Source organism: Pseudonaja textilis, chromosome 5 (genome assembly GCF_049901715.1).
Source record: "Pseudonaja textilis isolate UNSWEBS1 chromosome 5, rPseTex1.2, whole genome shotgun sequence".
Taxonomy (NCBI): domain Eukaryota; kingdom Metazoa; phylum Chordata; class Lepidosauria; order Squamata; family Elapidae; genus Pseudonaja; species Pseudonaja textilis.
In genome coordinates this window covers 45,135,571-45,155,159 of record NC_141994.1, presented here as the reverse complement: position 1 = coordinate 45,155,159, position 19,589 = coordinate 45,135,571, and the positions used below count along the sequence as shown (strand labels likewise).

At 41.2% G+C, this 19,589-nt stretch overlaps 1 protein-coding gene across 1 annotated transcript in view; it reads left to right on the top strand.

The window, feature by feature from the left end:
* Positions 1-19,589, top strand: part of PLBD1 (phospholipase B domain containing 1) — a 46,758-nt gene that overhangs the window by 18,128 nt on the left and 9,041 nt on the right. Inside the window, exons 3-5 of the mRNA XM_087935490.1 lie at positions 5,308-5,391; positions 5,603-5,741; positions 9,421-9,660. Coding sequence (XP_087791616.1) covers positions 5,308-5,391; positions 5,603-5,741; positions 9,421-9,660 — 463 coding nt within the window. The remainder of the gene's footprint in view (positions 1-5,307; positions 5,392-5,602; positions 5,742-9,420; positions 9,661-19,589) is intronic.

Below are 19,589 nucleotides of genomic sequence, written 5' to 3'. Positions count from 1 at the left end.
AAAGCCAGCTGCAGGGTTCGGCCAGCCGCTGTTCGCTGTGAGCCTGCTCCAGGCAGGGCTAACACGTTCAGTCCTTTATTACCTTAATAAAGTCTTGTTGCATCCATGCCCTGGTCTAGCCTCTCATTGCTCAATCTACAACACTGGCGACGAGGATGGGATGGCTACCAGAGGCAATCCGCAATAGCTGAAATCACTCAATTGCTGAGCCGCAGCCGCGCCGCCGGAGAGCTCGGTCAGCAAAAGCGAAAGGAAGAGCGTCTGTAGCCGCTCAGTTAGCAAGCTACAGGGAAAGTGAAGCACTGCGAGCCGCAGCCGCTCAGCTCAAAAAGAGCGCGGAATTCAAACGGCTGTCATTTGAATTCGAATCGGAATACAGCGCGGTGCTGCCATTCCGGGAGTCTCTGACGCCAGCCCAGGGCGCGAGATTCAAATCACTGTCAGCTGCGGTCAGCCACTACCGCCTATGCTCTCCAGGAGCGCGAAATTCAAATAACGCTGCCAACGACCGTTGCAGCCTGAGCCATAGCGTAACCCAGAGAGAACAGAGAGATTCTGTGTAACCTCTCAAGAGCTGAAGTCACTAGCCTGACAAGAGCACGAAGGGCCATTTGTCGTCCCAGAGAGATCTCACAGCAGTGTAACCTGCAGAAGTTCTCAACATGAACTCCAACCCAGCCTTCCCACCGTTCAAGCCTGATGAAGAAAAGTGGGAATCATACAAAAATCGTTTTAACCACTACATCGATGCCATTGGTCTGGCTGACGCTGGGGAGCACAGAAAGAAGTCATTCTTCCTCAGTTATTGCGGAGCCATCGTTTTTGATACCGCCACAGCACTCGTTGCTCCACGTGAGTTAAAGAATGTCCCCTGGGCAGAATTGCTGGAGATCCTCACCAATCATTACTCCCCCAGGCCCTCACAGATCGCGAGGCGTTTCACCTTCCGGATGAGGAAGCAAGCGGAAAAGGAAACCGTCAACCAGTATATGGCCGCCTTGAGGACTGCAGCTCTCCACTGCGGGTTCGGGAACTATCTTGATGACATGCTCCTAGACCAGCTCGTCTGTGGGGTCAAAGACCTTCACCTCCAAAGGCGACTACTTGCCAGGAAGGATCTCAACCTCTCCCAGGCCGTCGAGGAAGCCTTGGCTGCAGAACTGGCAACCCAGTCAGCCACCGAAATTCAAGGTCCCGTTCCCAAACAAAGCTGTGCCACCATTCACTCAGAAGAGGTGATCAACGAAGATGATCCCAACGATCAAACAGACATCCACCGCCTCGCCCATGCCAAACAACCACAGACAGGAACCAGGCAAGAAAGCAACAGTGCACCCAAACACATCATCCTGTGCCTATCCTGTGGCGGACCTCACTCGAGAGCTTCGTGCAAATTCAAGGGTGCCATCTGCAACAATTGCCACAAAAAAGGCCACATCGCCAGAGTCTGCCAGGCCGCGCACAACTCAGCACAAAAGGTTCCTTCCTTTTCCCATTCTGGACCCCAAAGGCAAGTACTAAATTGTCACACTTGCTACCATGCTAACCACACCTGTCATTCTATTAGTAAAATCACACTCTCCATTTTATTAGAAGGTAAACCTTGTCGTATGGAGGTTGACACGGGGTCAGCGCTCTCAATCATCTCTTGGAGCACCCTCAAGAAAATCCAGCCCAGACTATCCAGAAACCAGCTCCAGAAGTGCCAGATCACCTTGAAGGACTATCAGGGAAAGGACATTCCAGTACTCGGCAAAGGCAAGTTCCTTGTTAATTTTAAAGCTTTCAAAGGCCACCTGCCTCTAGTGGTAGTTAACGGCAACCTCCCTAGTCTCTTGGGGCTTGATTGGTTCCCCTACCTCGGCCTAGGGTTAACAGGAGTCCATGCTGTCTCAGCTTCTGACACTGACTCCTTATTCACTGACAACTCAGACGTATTCAGCGATGAGTTAGGGTGTTATAATGGTACCCCCATCTCATTTGCAGTTGACCCCCAAGCGGTTCCAGTCCGGCTGAAACCTCGTAGAGTCCCATTCGCCATTCGGCCTAAGCTGGACGCAGAGCTGGATAAATTATTAAAGCAAGGGGTCATTGAGCCGACAGACTTCGCCAAATGGGAGATGCCAATTGTCACACCCCTTAAAAAGGATGGCAGTCTGAGAATTTGTTCAGATTACAAAACAACAATTAACCGCTTTCTACAAGTTAGCGCTTACCCAGTCCCGGTCATTCAACATTTATTGCATACCTTTGAGCCCGGCAACATTTTTGCCAAATTGGACATGTCACAAGCGTATCAACAGTTCCCTGTTGACAACCAAACAGCCGAACTGCAAACTATTGTGACCCACAGGGGTGCCTTCCGGTGCAGGCGTCTCCAGTTTGGCGTAAGTGTTGCCCCGGGCATCTTCCAATCCCTCATGGAGCGTATACTTCAGGGCCTCCCAGGCGTAGTGCCCTACTTTGATGACATATTGGTCTCGGCCAGGGACAGGCCCCAACTCTTCCAGAGAGTCAGAGCAGTGTTAGACAGGTTCAGACAGCATGGCCTCAAATTAAAAAGGGAGAAATGTGCCATTGCCACTAGACAGGTGGACTTTCTGGGCTATAGAATTGACGCCTCAGGCATTCACCCCCTAGAATCCAAGGTCAAGGCAATCCATGAGGCACCCACGCCTACCACTAAAGCCGAGCTACAAGCCTTTTTGGGATTATTGAACTTTTATGCGTCATTCCTACCTCGCAAAGCATCAGTAGCAGAGCCTTTACACAGGCTCTTAGATAAAAAATCACCGTGGCACTGGGGACACAAGGAAGACACCGCCTTTTGCGCAGTCAAATCACTGCTCACATCAGACGCGGTCCTTATTCAATTTGACCCACACCTCCCATTGGTACTAGCAGCGGATGCATCCCCTTTTGGGATTGGAGCCGTATTAAGCCATAGACTACCCAACGGCTCCGAGGCACCAATCGCTTTCTTTTCCAGAACGCTCTCAGCAACAGAGCGTAACTATAGTCAAATCGACAAGGAGGCTTTAGCCGCAGTGGCAGTGGTAAAGAAATTTCATGAATTCCTTTTTGGCCACAACTTCGAACTAATCACGGATCATAAGCCTCTCCTGGGTCTTCTATCTGGAGACAAGCAGACTCCCCAAGTGTTGTCTCCCAGAATGACGAGGTGGACCTTGTTCCTGGTGGCTTACTCGTACAAGCTCATCCACCGCCCAGGAAAAACGTTAAGCCACGCAGACGCCCTCAGCCGCTGCCCCCTGCCAGCTCCAGCTGAGGACCCGGCCCCGGTCCATGCCATCTTCGATGTCACCGAGCTCGACCTTCCTGTCACCGCCCTCGACATCGCCTCCAAATCCAAGACAGACAAAACCATTGCCCAGGTACTGGACTGGGTGAGGAGGGGGTGGCCGGGCTCTAACCTCGCAGCCGAATTCACACCTTTTAAGACCCGTCAGCAGGAACTATCCAGCTTACAGGGCTGCCTGTTGTGGGGCACCCGAGTTGTCATTCCGGCCTCGCTTCGCACACCAGTCTTAGAGGCACTACACGAGGGCCACCCGGGCATCGTCCGGATGAAAGCGTTGGCTGGGAGTTACGTCTGGTGGCCTGGCTTGGACGACGACATCGTCAAGTGGGTAAGCTCTTGCCAACCCTGTCAGGAATCCAGACCATCCCCTCCAGTCACCACCCCCACAAAGTGGGAGAGCGCCAACGCGCCTTGGTCAAGGCTACACATTGACTTAGCGGGACCAATACACGGCAAAACCTTCTTGGTGGTCGTAGATTCATACTCTAAATGGATCGATGTGGCCCAACTATCCACGACCACCACGCAAGCGGTTACCAAGGCCCTGACCCGCCTATTCGTAACACACGGGCTACCAGATACCATAGTTTCAGATAATGGCCCCCAGTTTGCCTCAACAGAATTTAGCCGCTTTGCCACCAACCTTGGCATCCAACACATCTTCACGGCCCCCTTTCATCCTGCCAGCAACGGACTGGCAGAGAGAGCCGTTAGATCCACAAAAGAAGTGTTAGCCAGATTCAGCAAAGAAGATTGGCATCACAGACTCTCCCGCTTCTTGCTAAGCCAACACTCAACCCCATGCATGGTCACCAACAAATCCCCAGCTGAACTTCTGATGGGTAGACGCCTAAGAACTGTATTGGATAGGCTCCACCCTCACTATTGCCCTGACACCCCTCTCGCTTCAATGACGGGGGTCAGAGATTTTGTCTTGCAGGAACATGTCTTTGCAAGGAACTATGCCGGAGACCCACTTTGGATTCCAGGAGTGATAGTAGCCATCACCGGCCCCAGGTCGTATCGAGTCCAGCTGGAAGACGGCCGCATATGGAGAAGACACCTGGACCAGCTAAGGAAGCGACAGGGTATCTTCGCCAGTGCCGGATCGTGGGCTCAGGTCGGTCCCCAGGTGCCTCACCAAACTCTCATCGAAGACCATGCCAGAGGCTCTTCGCCACCATCACCCGAGCCAAGGGAGCAGGCAGTAGACCGGGACTGCCCGATGGGTCCTCCACCTGAACCAGCAGATGGGGCCACGACATCGCCGGCCAGAAGCACTGCACCGGTACCAGCGCAGACCGCAGAGCGAGGCTGCACCCCATCACCAACCCTACCGGTTTCCTCGAACTCTGAGACACTTGGTAACTCACCGGAGTTACGACGCTCGGGGCGCCAGCACAGACCGCCCGCTTATTTAAATGACTATGCGTGTTCGCATCTGGGGGGAAGGGGTGTTATGTCCCTGGAACTTGCCAAAGTCCCCACCCAGGTCCGTTCATGCTGCGGGGGCGTTTGCTGCCCCTCATTGGCTGGCCTCCCTCGACAGCCGGCTATAAAAGCCAGCTGCAGGGTTCAGCCAGCCGCTGTTCGCTGTGAGCCTGCTCCAGGCAGGGCTAACACGTTCAGTCCTTTATTACCTTAATAAAGTCTTGTTGCATCCATGCCCTGGTCTAGCCTCTCATTGCTCAATCTACAACAGTACCAAATGAAAGAAGATTCAAGCTAATTTAAGAAAATCTTATAAAAATAACTTGAAATATATAGTTTTAATTAGGGTTACTGTGAGTAGGGTGGGAAGCATACTTATTGTTATTTTGCATACGGAATTAAATTATGTGCAGTCTTTCTTATTATTTATATTGGAATGTAACAACTATTGCTGTACTAAAGATAAGTTAAGACATAAAATTTATCAAGTTGTGTTCATATTGTCGAGGCAAGACAAGTGGACTAAAATAATATTTCCTGTGTATTTCTTTCAGGCGTATGAATGACCATGTTGCAAATCTGTATCATCAGCTGATTAAGACTGTCACCATTGAACAAAAAGTAAAAGATTTTATGCAGTATGTATTCTATTGTAAAAAAATGTTCCCATTCATAAGTAGCAATGAAACAAGTGCTATAATACGGCTTTAAGAATCCCCAGAGTTATTGAATGTTTTACTAAGCTAATTCCACTTGTTCCAGCAATATATAACTAAGTATAAATCTAAGTATAAATCTCAGTAGTTCTGATAAAATATATATCCTAAACTCAGATTTGTTCCTACATAGGAAACAGGATGAGTGGACCAGGCAACAGATTAAAAATAACAAGGACGACCCATTCTGGAGAAATGCAGGCTACATTATTGCTCAGCTGGATGGGCTGTACATGGGAAACTTGGAATGGGCTAAACGGCAGAAAAGGACAGTAAGAAGCAATATGTTGTCTTTCACTTTCAGAAAGGGAAATATAGTTTACTTCAAGATTTAAGTTAAGACCAAGTCTTTCTGCTTTCTATACAGAATATTTAAAGCATCCTTTATGTTACAGTTGTTCCATTTGATAAAGAACTTGGTACAGCCCCAGAGTGGAGCATTACTCAATAATTCTCTAACCATTTATAAAGCTTAGAGACAAGATGAACGTCTGTCTGCAGTTGCTATACCACTCAGGGAAAATGCTTCCATTATAGCCCTAATTTTGGAATGGGCTGGGTGACCTGAGAGTCAACAGGATGTTGCCATTGTGAATTAGCAGGAGGAGAATTCACTGGATACAAAAAGCTTTCACCTTTATTTCCATCCTCAGGCACAGCATGACAGTAAAGACGTGATTAACCAAACAAATTGTCTTTCTTTGACTCAGCAACACTGCAAGAAAATACAGAGCCTGGGGCTAATGGAATCAAGGTCAATACCATTTGAAGTGAAAATAGCATTTATCCTCTTTGAATTAATTTCTCTGAAAACAATTTACAGAAACTGAGAAGGAAAAACATTTATTGATTCTGTCCATAATGTTAATAAAAACATTTTTATGAAGTAAATGTAACATAACTGTTGAAAACTATTGGCCTCTACTTTTCAATTCAAAAAGTAAACCCCAATAATTGCCTGTATTTTTCAACTAAGATGAGCAGTTGAGTTGATAGTCAATATTCAAAAGAAGAAAATAGCCATCCTTTTGGCCCTCGCTGTGTTTATTGGCATCTATCCCCCTCTGCCACCCTCAGCCTTAATTTAGCCTTATTTATACCAAAACCAAGAATGATTTGCCAATGATGCTACTGGAAGAAGTATTGTTCAGTGCTAAATACTGGCAGTCTTTCCCCAACAAATGCACATCCTCTGCACCTTATTTATTAATACTGTACATAAAACATAAAAATACTGTACATCAGTGGTCCCCAACCTTTTTTGTACCACGGCCCGGTACAAAATTATCCACGGACCAGTACCAGCATCAGCACACACGACTAAGGCAAGGTGAGCCGAGCGACCAGCCAGCCAGCTGTCCCCCGCTTCTCCCCGCCACCTTCAACTCCTCCTTTGTACCTTCTTGCGGTTGATGGGCTTTTCAGGCTCTTTCTTAATCTCCTCCTGAGTAATGCGAGACTCCACCGCCATTGGGACAGATCTTCGTTTGAAGCCGCGCCCCCCTTCGATGAAACTAAGGCGCGAGGATTCCTTCAGCACCCAAACGCCACCCGGAAGCACTTTCTCAAGCGCCGTCAAAACAAGATGGTGGCGCCCAAGCAAAGTAGGCGGTCCGGTACAAAATGATCCATGGACCGGTACCGGTCCGGGGCCCGGTGGTTGGGGACCCCTGCTGTACATAGAACAAAAAAATACTGTACATTATTTATTAATACTGTACATAAAAACCCAATTTTTAAATATGTAGTTTGTTTCATTTGTTCTACTATGCTGCATAGTGCAGTGATTTTGATTAGGAAATATATATTTTATGGTGGATTTATTATATTTTGCAATATTTATAAATGAATTGACAGTTTGCATTTTCTGTTAGGATTTTATGGAAATGAAATAAAAAAGAGAAAATAAAAAGGATAAAAATATTGAAATAGTTTATATTATGCTGCACTCTTCATCACTTACATGATCCTATTCTCTGGCTCTTCTATGATGGAAACTCCTTTATCAGGGAATAGAGGTAGTCCTTGACTTACTCTCAGTGGCTTAACAGTTGTTTGAAATTATGGTGGAACCCCAAAAGCTACTTTATGACCCAGTCCTGTAGTTATGGTTGGTGCAATGCCCCAATATTCATATGCCATTACTACAACTACATGGATGCTGCAGTACCACCCTGCCTATCTTCTCCCCCATCCTGCCCATCGGGTCTCTGCAAGAATTTCCCTCTCCCAATGGCTCTCGGCTATCCTTAAGCCTATTCCCATCCACTAGGATCCAGACGCCTCTCCTCACTTACCTTTTCAAGAGCTCCGAAACCTTCTATAGTATTGGAATGGGTCACTTTGTCACTTGGCCACATGGCTTGATTCTACAATTGTGTCGCATGGGAGAGAGACAAACCACTCTGTTTTGCTGCTTTAACACAATTTTCACAGCCCTGCAGAAACTTTCTGCAACACTGTGCAACCTCATTAAGGCAACAAAACAGAGCTGTATCCCTTGCCTGTGTGGAAGCAACCAGCAAAATGGTGGCTTTGAGACAAACCACTCTATTTTGATTCCTTAATAAGGTTGCACAGTGCTGTAGGAAGCTGCAGAAAGCTTCTGCCACACTGTGCAAACCACCTGAAAGCAGCAAGACAGAGTGGTTTGTCTTGCATTTGCATGGTGCAATTCCAGAAGTAGTGCAATATCAGAATGCAATTCGGTGGCTGAAAAAATAGCAACTGCTCCTAGAACCATGCCATATGGCTGAGGGACAAGACAACCCATTCTGCTTCACTAATACAGTCCATGTAGGATTTTGAAAACCTCTCAGACTCTGAAAGCTCTGCTTCCGGAATCATGTCACATGGCCGCACAATGAAGCAATCTGTCCCAGTGCTCTGGAAGGCTTCGGGGACCTTCACTAAGTCTTGGGGGAACCTGGTGAAGATGGGGAAAGGCCTGTAAGGGGTATCTTGAGGGCATGGGGGAGGCCTTGAGAGGGCCAAAGCAGGCAGGCCGCCTGTGCTAGGCCTCCAATGGCACCCCATGGTCCATTGAATGACCTACACATTCTTTTAACAATTGCATTGGGGAGAACAATGATGGGGGATTGTTAATGGCCATTGCGACATGTGACTGTAATGAACAGGCTCTGTTTCTGCAGCACTGTGCAATCTTGTTAAGGCAACAAAACAGGGCAGTTTGTCCCTCGCCTGTGTGGCAGACACTCAGAAGCTCAAGGATTACCTCTATGGGGCACTTTGAGCTACCAGAATCTGCTGACAAGAACTCTCTGACTCTTTCCTCTGAAGCCTCACATCTGCAGGGGCTGAACCAAAAAAATCCCCTTGCTCATTCTTTGTATGGCTCAAGGAACAAATATTAACAGATAACAGATAATTGGAAGGGACCTTGTAGGTCATCTAATCCAACCCCCCGCCCAAGCTGGAGATCCTACACCATTTCTGGCAGATGGAAGTCCAATCTCTTCTTGAAAGTCTCATGTGATGGTGCTCCCACAACTTCCAAGGGCAAGCTGTTCCTTTGGTTGATTGTTCTCACTGTCAGAAAGTTTCTCCTTATTTCCAGGTTGAATCTCTTCTTGTTCAGTTTCCATCCATTATTCCTTGTCTGGCCTTCAGGTGCTTTAGAAAATTATTTTTTCCTGTATCTGGTTATCTCTAAATGGGATCCTAATCAGTAAAGTTGTGTCTGAATAAAGCATGTTGGGTAAATCGGTAGTTTTAGATCTAATTTCCTTTATGAACTTTCTTTATGAACTATTATTTCTGAATTTTAATATGAATGTTTGAACTAAAACATTTCTGCTGTTGGACTTTAGGTTTTCAGATCCCCAATTTGAAGACAGACTGGTTAGGCATGGATTATTTCTGCCTGTCATGTGTAACACTCATTTAGATAAACCTGAATCTTAGGTATATTGTTATCTTTTTTCATTTCAGCCTCTCACTAAATTTGAAATTAGTTTCCTAAATGCAATTGGAGATCTGCTTGACCTCATTCCTGCCTTATCCCCAGAGTCAAGAAACGATGATTTTTTTTCTATGTCAGAAGTTTCTAATATGTACGAATGGGATATGGGTCATTGCTCAGCTTTAATCAAGGTGAGAGCAGTAGCAATTTTTTACTTTTATTTTAGCATTACAAGGACTGATAAAACTGATCACAGCACAACCCAAGCAGTCTACAAATATTAATGCATTGTCAACACAACCTGCTTATTCTCCATTATTCTCATTACCTGGGTTTTCAGGAGCACTGCTATGACCTATTGAATTAGCACCAACCCACAAACATTGATTCATCTCTTTCAACAGCTTAAAAGTAGCCTAAGTCTATTTAATCAGAGGCCTTTCAATTCAATGCAGGATGTGAATCCAACATGAAATTAAGTAGCACGAGAATCCATAAAATTTGGATCCATTTTTAACAGATTGGAATTAAGTGGCAGGCATGCAGTAGAATATACCTAAGAAATTAAAACATACATGTTTTTCAAATGTTTTGGAGCTAGATTCCTGCACTGAGCAATGGGTTCCTTCAGCTCTATGATTCTATTATTTCTTTTAAGTCCTTGGGATTCAGATGTATGGCAAAGCCCATAAAATTGTTATTTTAATGATGGTTTTTGATGTTTGCTTCTAGTTTTCTCCTGTTTGCTGAATATGCGTTGGTTGTTATGCTATTTAGGTTGTATTATTTTTAGTTGCTATTGGCTACCCAGAGCCATTATGATGAGATAGGTGGCCTTAAAAACGTAAATAAATAATTCTGGTTGCACTCCTCTGGATGGAGGGTCCATTTGAATTTAAAATTTTGGCTTGCAGGTGGAATCTGTGACATAATTCCATCTTATGTTTCAATTCTGAACATTTCCAGAGCAGGAGATGCAGTTCTTGACCGAATAATTGTAATGCGATTTACATGGGATTGTTTTTGAAAACTACTTGAAAGCTACAGCAGAATGTATTGGCTTGAGTTTGATGGGTGTTTCTTATTTTCTTCAGATAATACCATCACTGCAAGAGCTGTACTAGTTACTCATTGGCTTTCAAGTTTAATTCAAGGTTATGTTTGGCATTTTAAAACCCTATATATCTAATGATCTGGATATCTTTGTGATTGCCTGCTCCCAGGGGTCTCTGACAGCCTTGCAAGATTTTTTCAGACAGGAAGCAAGTTCAGATGAACTAATTCTTCTTTATTGTAAGATTACACCAACCAAATCTTGCAAGTCTGAAAATACACTTCTCCCCTGATGCCCTGTTGCCTTTACAGTCCAAGAAACTAGGGAGGGTTTCAGATGTTTGCCACACCACACTCCTGCTGCAGGCTAACCTGCCTCTTATCTGCTTGGTTCCCTGGGCTCTGTTTCTTCCCTCTAAAAAGTCATTTTTACATACCATTACAGATTTTTTTACTACCAGTTCTTTTTAAAAAAAAACAAATTTTATTAATTTTACAATAAAAAAAAACAAATCTACAATATATACACAAATAACAAAACCAGAAAAAAGCAAGAAAGAGAGAAAGAAAGAAACGCGAAAAGAAGGGAAAAAGAAAGAAAAAGAAGGGAGGGTGAACATTTAAAAACATTTTCCTTTTCGACAGTTTGTAAGATCTTTTCTTCTTAAATTGTATCATATACACACATCTTATCCGTATCTATATTTGGATTACACTCAAATAAGTTTATCTCATTCTTTTTTTTTTATACCTTATAATACACGATCTATCTTTGGTCTAACCACTTGTATCAGGGATTCCAGTTGTTGTAATATATTGAAGACTCTTTGTTTTTTAGGGCTAGGGTTAGTTTGTCCATTTCTGCACAATCTGAAATTTTCTGGATAATCATCTGTTCTGTAGGTATGTGAGATAGTTTCCAGCACTGAGCAAACGTTAGCCTGGCCACTGTTAAGATATGTGTTATTATATATTTCATCTTTTTTGGTAATTGTTTGTCAAAAATCCCTAATAAAAAGGACTCTGGTTTATATTCAATTTGTTCCTTGGTTATCTCCTCTAGCCATTTTCTAATTCTTTGCCAGTATTTCTGGGTTTCCTTACATGACCACCACATGTGGAAAAAGGTTCCGTCTATACTTTTACATTTCCAACATTTAGGACTTGTGTTGGGGTGCATCTTCTCCAACCTTGAAGGGGGAAGGTGCCATCTGTAAAACATTTTGTATGAGTTTTCTTTATAAGCTGCCCATTTTGTGATCTTGTTGTTTCTGTTCCAAATTATTTCCCATTCTGTTAATGTAATACGCCATCCGACATTCCTGCTGCAAGTTATCATATTTCCTTTGACTAGCTCTTGTTCTAATTCTACTTCCAGTAAGTATTTGTAAAATTTAGTGATATATTTTTTGTTTGATCCTAATAAAATTTTATCTAAGTGCTGGAGTTTGTTATAAATTCTGAAATCTTTATTATCTTGTTTATATCTACTATGGATTTGGAGATATACCCACTGATCAATTTTAAATCCTCACTCTGGTAATTCTTGTCGTGTTTTCAGTTTTCCTTGTGAATCTAATAAGTCTTTGTATTTAATCATTTTTGTGATGTCCAAATTGTTGGGATGAACCATTGCCTCCATTGTCGATAGCCAAATCGGTACTTTTAAATAGTGTTTTTTCCGTACTTTTTTCCAATTGGTTAGTAGTGAATCTCTAATTAGGTGTCTATGAAAATATGACTGATTGGGTTTCCCCACTTCCCATAAGAAGGCGAGCCAACCTCTCTGCAAATCGTGGCCTTCTAATAATAGTGTTCTTTTGTTAAGTAAGTTCACCCAATCTTTTAACCATAATAAAGTAGCTGCTGCATAATATAGTTCCCAGTTTGGAAGTGCTAATCCCCCTCTGCTCTTCAGATCCTGTAATGCCTTTAAGTTAATTCTAGCTTTCTTTCCTTGCCAAATGAATTTGAGTGTTATCTTATTTAGTTCTTAAAAAAAAAAATTATGCAATTTAATTGGAATTGTCTGAAATAGGTATAACAATTTTGGTAAAAATATTCATTTTAATAGAAGCAATTCTGCCCAATAGTGAAAGTTGCAACCTGCTCCAAGATTCTAAATCTTTCTTTACTTGTTGCAACCATTTGTCATAGTTATTCTCTTTGAGTGATTTACATTGTGGTGTTAGCCATATTCCTAAATATTTGACTTTCTTTGTTACCTGTATTCCCATACTTACCTCTAATTCTTTTTTCTGGTCTTCTGTTAAGTTTTTGATCATTAATTTTTTTTTAAATTGATTTTAAGTCCTGCTACTGCGCCAAATTGTTCTAATTCTTTTATCAATTTGTATTCTTTTTCTATTGGTTCCTCCAAAAAGAAGACCATATCATCGGCAAACGCTTGTAATTTGTATTCTTCTGTTTTAATCTTCAATCCTTTAATTTCGGGACTTTGTCTGATACTTGGTAAGAGTGTTTCTAGAGAGAACATAAAGAGAAGAGGTGAGAGAGGACAGCCCTGTCTAACACCTTTTTCTATTTTTATTGGACCTGTGTGTTCCCCATTTATTAAGATATTAGCCTGCTGTGTGTCGTAAATTGTTGTTATGATATTTTCAAATTTAGTGCCTAGATTCATATTATAAATTTTTTTGAATTAAGAAATGCCAATTTAGGTGATCAAATGCTTTTTCTGCATCTAAAAATATAAGTGTGAATTGTTTCTCAGGGTGGGCTTCATAAAATTCTAAGACGTCTATTACTGTTCTTAAATTATTCTTTATTTGTCTAGTCGGGAGGAATCCATTTTGGTCTTCCTGTATGTGTGGGTTTAAAACTTGTTTTAGTCTATTGGCTATAATGGAGGAGAATATTTTATAATCAGTATTTAGGAGTGAAATTGGTCTGTAGTTGTTAATATATCTGTGGTCAGCTTCCTCCTTTGGGATCAGCGAAATCAATGCTCCCCTCCACGAGTCTGGCATCTTAGCTGCTAGTAGTACCTCATTGAACACTTCCATCATCAGTGGTCCAATTAATTCCATGATTGCTTTATATAATTCTGCCGGAATCCCATCTGGCCCTGGGGTTTTATTATTACTTTGATTCTCTATTGCTGATTTCAGTTCGGACCGTGTAATATCTTTATTTAATAATTCTATCCATTCCTCTCCAATTACTTTGTCATTCGTTTCCTCTAAGTAATTTCTTATTTTATCCTCATTAACTTCTTCCTTTTTATATAACTTTTCAAAATATTTGTGAATGATGTCTTTTTTCTTTTCTATCTCATGTTGTAAGTCGCCTTTCTCGTCTATTAATTGATATATCAATCTCTTTTCTTTCCCTTTTTTAAGTTTATGAGATAACCATCTTCCTGGTTTGTTTGCATATTCAAAATAAATTTGTTTAGTCATTTTCAAATTTATTTCCATTTTTTCTTGTTCCAATAAGTTCAATTTATGTTTAGTTGTTATTAATTGATTTTGTATTCTTTGGTTTTTGGGGTTTTTTTGTAATTGGATTTCTAATTCCTTAATTTGTTGTTGTAATTTGTTTTGTTGAGCATATTTTCTTTTATTTCTCATGGCATTATAACAGATTGTTATTCCTCTTATGACTGCCTTCAATGTGTCCCAAATATTTTGTTTCGAGATTGCATCATTATCATTTTCCTTTAGGAAATAATTTAGTTCCTCTTTAAGCTTATTAATATACTCTTCTTCTCTTATTAATTGAGTGTTTAATGTCCATCTTTTCTTTGATTTTCTCCTGCCTTTCCAAATTATTTGAATTGGGTTATGGTCGGCCCATTCATTTGGTAAGATTTCAATTCCTTTTATTTCATTTGCGATTTCCCCATTCATCCAGGCCATATCTATTCTTGTCCATATTTTATGCGGGTTAGAGTAATATGTAAATTGTTTGTCTTCTGGGTTTAATTTTCTCCATAAACCCACTAAATTTAGTTCTTTCATCATTTCCTTACAAGTCTTGGGAAACTCTCTTTTCCCTTTTTTGTTCTTTTTTGTTCTTTCATTACTATGGTCCTTTTGGTAATCAGCAATAGAGTTAAAATCGCCACTCATACAGATGTTCCTTTTTTCAAATCCTATTATTTTTGGGTGTAAATATTTAAAATTTTTTCCTTGTTCTTCATTTGGTGCATAAATTGCTACTAATAGAAATGAAATAGTATTAATTGAGATTTGTAAAACCAGAGTTCTTCCTTTCGGGTCTGACCAAATTAGATCTGCTTTTAGGTCGTCTTTCACGTATATTGCAATTGCTTTCTTTTTTTGCTTATCTGCTGGTGCCGTAAATAACTTCCCTAGTTTTGGGAAAATTAAATATCTTTCATCATTTTTTCTAATGTGAGTTTCTTGTAAACATATTATGTCAGCGTTTTGTTTAATTAGTTTAGCTATTATCCTTTTCCTTTTAGTTGTTGAATTTAAACCATTTATATTGATAGATAGGAATTTCTTTTCTTCCTCCATTTAGCTAGGCCTGTTTCGCTTTTTGTCTTGTGATAATTCGGCTCTCTCCTTGTAGTTGTTATGGGATTGGTTCTTCTCTCTCTTGATGTGGGTAGTTGTTCCCTTAGTTTTGGGGGGGTCCTTCTTTTTTATTTCTATGGCGATTTCTGTCTTCCTGCAAATTTCTTTTAGATTCCTCCTTGGTATTTTGGTCTTCCGTGCCTACTAACTGTTCGTAGAAGTCTTGTGCCCATTCCATAGAGTCTATTTTGATTTTCCTTTCTTTCCATGTTATTAACATCCCTTCCGGGATTAACCATTTGAATGGAATTCCTTTTTGATTTAAATAACTGGCTAGGAATTTGTAATCTTGTCTTATTTCCCTCACTTTCCTTGGGATTTGCTTGAGGATCATAATCTCTTTGCCCTTGTACATTATTGTTCCATCTCTCGACAGTCTGAGTATTATATCTCTCATACTCCTTCTTGCGAAACGGATGTGAACCTCTCTCGGACATTTATGGCGTCTTGCGTAATTGGTACTGACCCTATAAACTTCATCAAATTCTTTAAGTATGTCGTCTTTATCTTTTCCTACCAGTTCGGCCAGTATTTCTCCCATTAGCTGCTCTAGTTCTTCATCCTTCGATTCCTCCACATTCTGAAATCTCAGGTATGCAGCTGCCTTGTCCATTTCTAGGTAGACCAGGGAATCTTCCATTTCTTTGTTTACATTTTTTAATTCTTCGTCTACCCTTCTAGATTCTTTTCCGTTCATTCTGTCCTTGTCTCTATTTCTTTTATCATTGTTTCATTTTTTTCCATAGCCTGTTGTAATGTCCCAATCTTGTCCTCTACCTTAAGTATGTCCGGTTTCATCTCAGCTTTTAGCTTTCCCATCTCTTCTTTTAATTCGCTGATATCCGCTCTTGTTTCATTATGATTCTTGATCATTATTTCTTGCAGTTTTGACATTGATTCTTGCAAAGTTAGCAGAGTAGATTTTATATTGGCGTTTGAGACATTGGATTGTTTTTCTCCTGTTAGGGATTCTTCAATAGTTTTTTGAATTGTAGGGGAAGCTGTTGCCAAGGTGGCTGTTAGGGTTGGGGTAGTCTTCCTTCCCGTTTTCAGGGCCGTAGTTGTTGTGGAGGTCATTTCTTTTAGTATTTGTTTTTGCTGTTGAATTATGTTAATTATGTTGTCCCAAATCACCATTCAGTGTTATTACCCTTATGAAAAAATTTCAATGTCTAATTGCTTGGACTACCAATCTACTGAGTGGTTAAGTTCAGTACTCTCAACTAGAAATTAAGATATATAAATACGTATTATTTTTGGTTTTATGTCTTCAATCGGGCATGTAATTTACACGATCTATATTCCAATACTATAGAGCACTATCCAACACTATATAATATTCTCTATGGTTAATTTATATAACAAATATGTATAGCAAGTAATATATCAAATCAAACCAAATTTCAACTTTATAAAATTCCAAGTTTTATAAATCTATATAAACTTTTATCTAATCCTATATCTTAATATTAAATATTCTAAGTATTCTAAATCAGCAATATTTTACAATCCTTATTGTTACTAATTATTCAGAGCAATTAAATCAATTAGCAATTAAGTCTAGTAATCAGTATACCTTTTCTAAGTAAATAAATTTATAGCTATTATAAAGAAAAAAAAAGTGAAAAGAGAAAAGGAATTCGCCTTAATATCAGAAAGTCAGTAAATAGGAGACAGGATAGAAAATTTAACAGAATAGTACCAAGGGAGAATTCAAGAAAATAAAATAGAGTGGTAAGAAAATAGAGTTTTAAGGTCAGGATTAAATCCAACGTTTTTGGAATTTTGTAATTCTCTTCAGGCACACCGGAAGGAGGGTGGTGAAAAGTGCTGACTAATCGCTGTCAGCAATCGGTCTCTTCCCAAACTACAATTACTCTCTTTTTTTTCCCCAATACTTTTGAGTCCAATATTTTAATCTCCTTCACTTACTGCCTTCACCTCAGTCAAATAATGTTCTCCTCCAAATCGGATAAAGGTCTATTGAGCAAATAGTGTCAAATAGAGTCTGTTATATTGTTGCACTAAGTTCAAAGATTCAATGTATCGCATTTAGCGCCATGTTTCTTTTTTTTCCATCGCCTCTCTCCTCTTCGGGTTTTAAACCTAGGGAATAATCCAATATAACAATCCACTCAAAAACTTGAATCCACAGGTCTCTTAGTCTTTCCAACAGTTCTTCTTCTCCTCACAGACTTCTCCTTTCAAACGCTGTAATCCACACTTTCACTCCGTCTGTCAAGCCTTTCCAACCACGCTTATCACACTTTCGCTTTTCTAGCCGCTTTTCTCTCGGGCTTCTGACAGATATAACTCACAATAAAAGGAAAAGAAATCACTCGCTGGTCTCACTCTTCACTGTTAAAGTCTTTCTGCACCTCCTTCTCCACCGATCTTACAAGCTGTCACTTTCTCGCTTTGTCACATCGGAGGCAGTCCGGACTTTGGAGCCGCCATTAACAGGTAGCTGGCTCTTTCGCACTGGGCTCAGCGGATCTTCTCTTCATTGCCAGGGGGTTGCCTTCCCCCACACTGCAACCCGAGGATCCCCTACACCGGCACTAATCTCTCCGGGATTCGTGTATCCTCTGGGGATCGCTCCAAACACAAGAAGAGGTACTCAGAAAACTCAGCTGGGCTTCTCCACCTCTGCACATCCCTGCCCTGCCACCAGAAGTCCCTCTTACTACCAGTTCTATAGGTGTGGCTTGGTGGGCTTGGCAGGGGAAGGTTACTGCAAAATCCCATTCCCTCCCCACTCTTGGGGAAAGGTTACTGCAAAATCCCATTCCCTCCCCACCCCACTAATCTGCTTTCCAGCTCCATTCTCCTGTGCAGGGCAACAAAAGAAGACCAAGTCAATCAGCTGGGACTCAGGAGGCAGAGAATAGATGGCGGTGGGGCCAGTCAGAGGTGGTATTTGCCAATTCTCTGAACTACTCAAAATTTCCACTACCAGTTCTCCAGAACTGGTCAGAACCTGCTGAATACAACCTCTGCATTACAGTCTCTGTACAATAACATATTTTGATGTAAGCAAACATCAAGTGCTGTCTTTGAAAGTGTATTGTGCTGTCCCAGCCTGTCTATGGGAATTGGATAGTTACTTAGGAATTATGAGCTGTCCCCTTAAGGGAATGCATCATGGTAAATGTAGTTAAAGGTACCCTGGGAAGTGTGGTTCATGACACATGGCCACATCTGTAATCCCGATTGGTCACTGTTTTGACCCTCAATGGGTTGGGGAAGTTTTCCTCACTTTTTCCTGAATTCTCTAACTCATGGCAGCTGCTTTCTATCACTACGAGATGACCATCTTTTACCTACAAAGCAGATGTACAAAGGATTGGTCATTAAAGAAGGACTTCATCACAAATGTGAGTTATGAGGATACCTGATGAACTAATAAATGTACTTAGTTATGGATGTCTTGTAGAATTTATCTATCTGCATCTACACAGCATACAAATCCACCACTGTGCAGAATACAGAGAATGTATGATCCTCAGGGACCATGTAGACATCCTTTTTCAACTGCTATTCTTTTCCTTTGAACATATTTCCACCTAAGGTTAGATAAGACCACACATGTACAAAAGTAGTGAGCTTTGTTTGCATCATTGCACCTGCCATCTTGTCAATTTTCACACACATGCACGCCAGTGATCGTGTCCTGTTTTCCTCTGTGCAAGGCATGTTAAGAAAGCTAACTTGAAAAGTATTCATGACTTTCAGCTCCATAGGTCTGCTGAATACAGTGGGGGTCCACCTTCCATTCTTTCTTTTTTATTCTTATCCAATGGATAATGGCAGGACGGGGGGGGAAACTCACTTTAAAAAATATATATTTTTATTGTTTACAACTATAAGTATCAAACACAGTGTGGCCGTTCTGGCATCATTCTGCCATACAAAGATATGACTGAACCATTAACATTCATATTATTAGTACAATATTCACAATCTAGGTCTATTTGTCCTAACTATTTTTGTTCTGATCTTCCCTTCTCTTCTGCAACCATTGATAAAACTTATTCCAAGTATTATAATATTCTGATTCTCCCTTATTTTTCAGTTCTAGAGTTAGTCTATCCAGTTCTGCACAAGCCAGTATTATTCTTATTATCTCTCTTTCTGGTGGTTTATTTTCATTCTTCCAATATTGTGCATAGACCATTCTTGCCGCTGTCAGTACGTGTATTATTAAATAAGTTATGCCTTTGCTGTGACCTTCTGTCATTATTCCTTAGAGGAATAGTTCTGGCTTCAATTGGATATGTTCTCTCACCATTTGCTCTACCCATGTCTAAATCTGTTGCCAATATTTCCTTGCTTGATTACATGTCTACCATATGTGGTTTACACTTCCAGCATTTGGTGATAAGTTTCTAAACATTTTAGCAAGCTTTGCTGGAGGAAGATGCCACCTGTAGAACATTTTGTATACATTTTCCTTATACGATGTAGCTGATGTTAATTTCCTATTTTCCCTCCAGAGATTTTGCCATCTAGCCAATTCAATGTTATGTCTGAAATTTTGGGGCCATGCCACCATTGTCTCTTTCTCCAGCTTGTAGTCT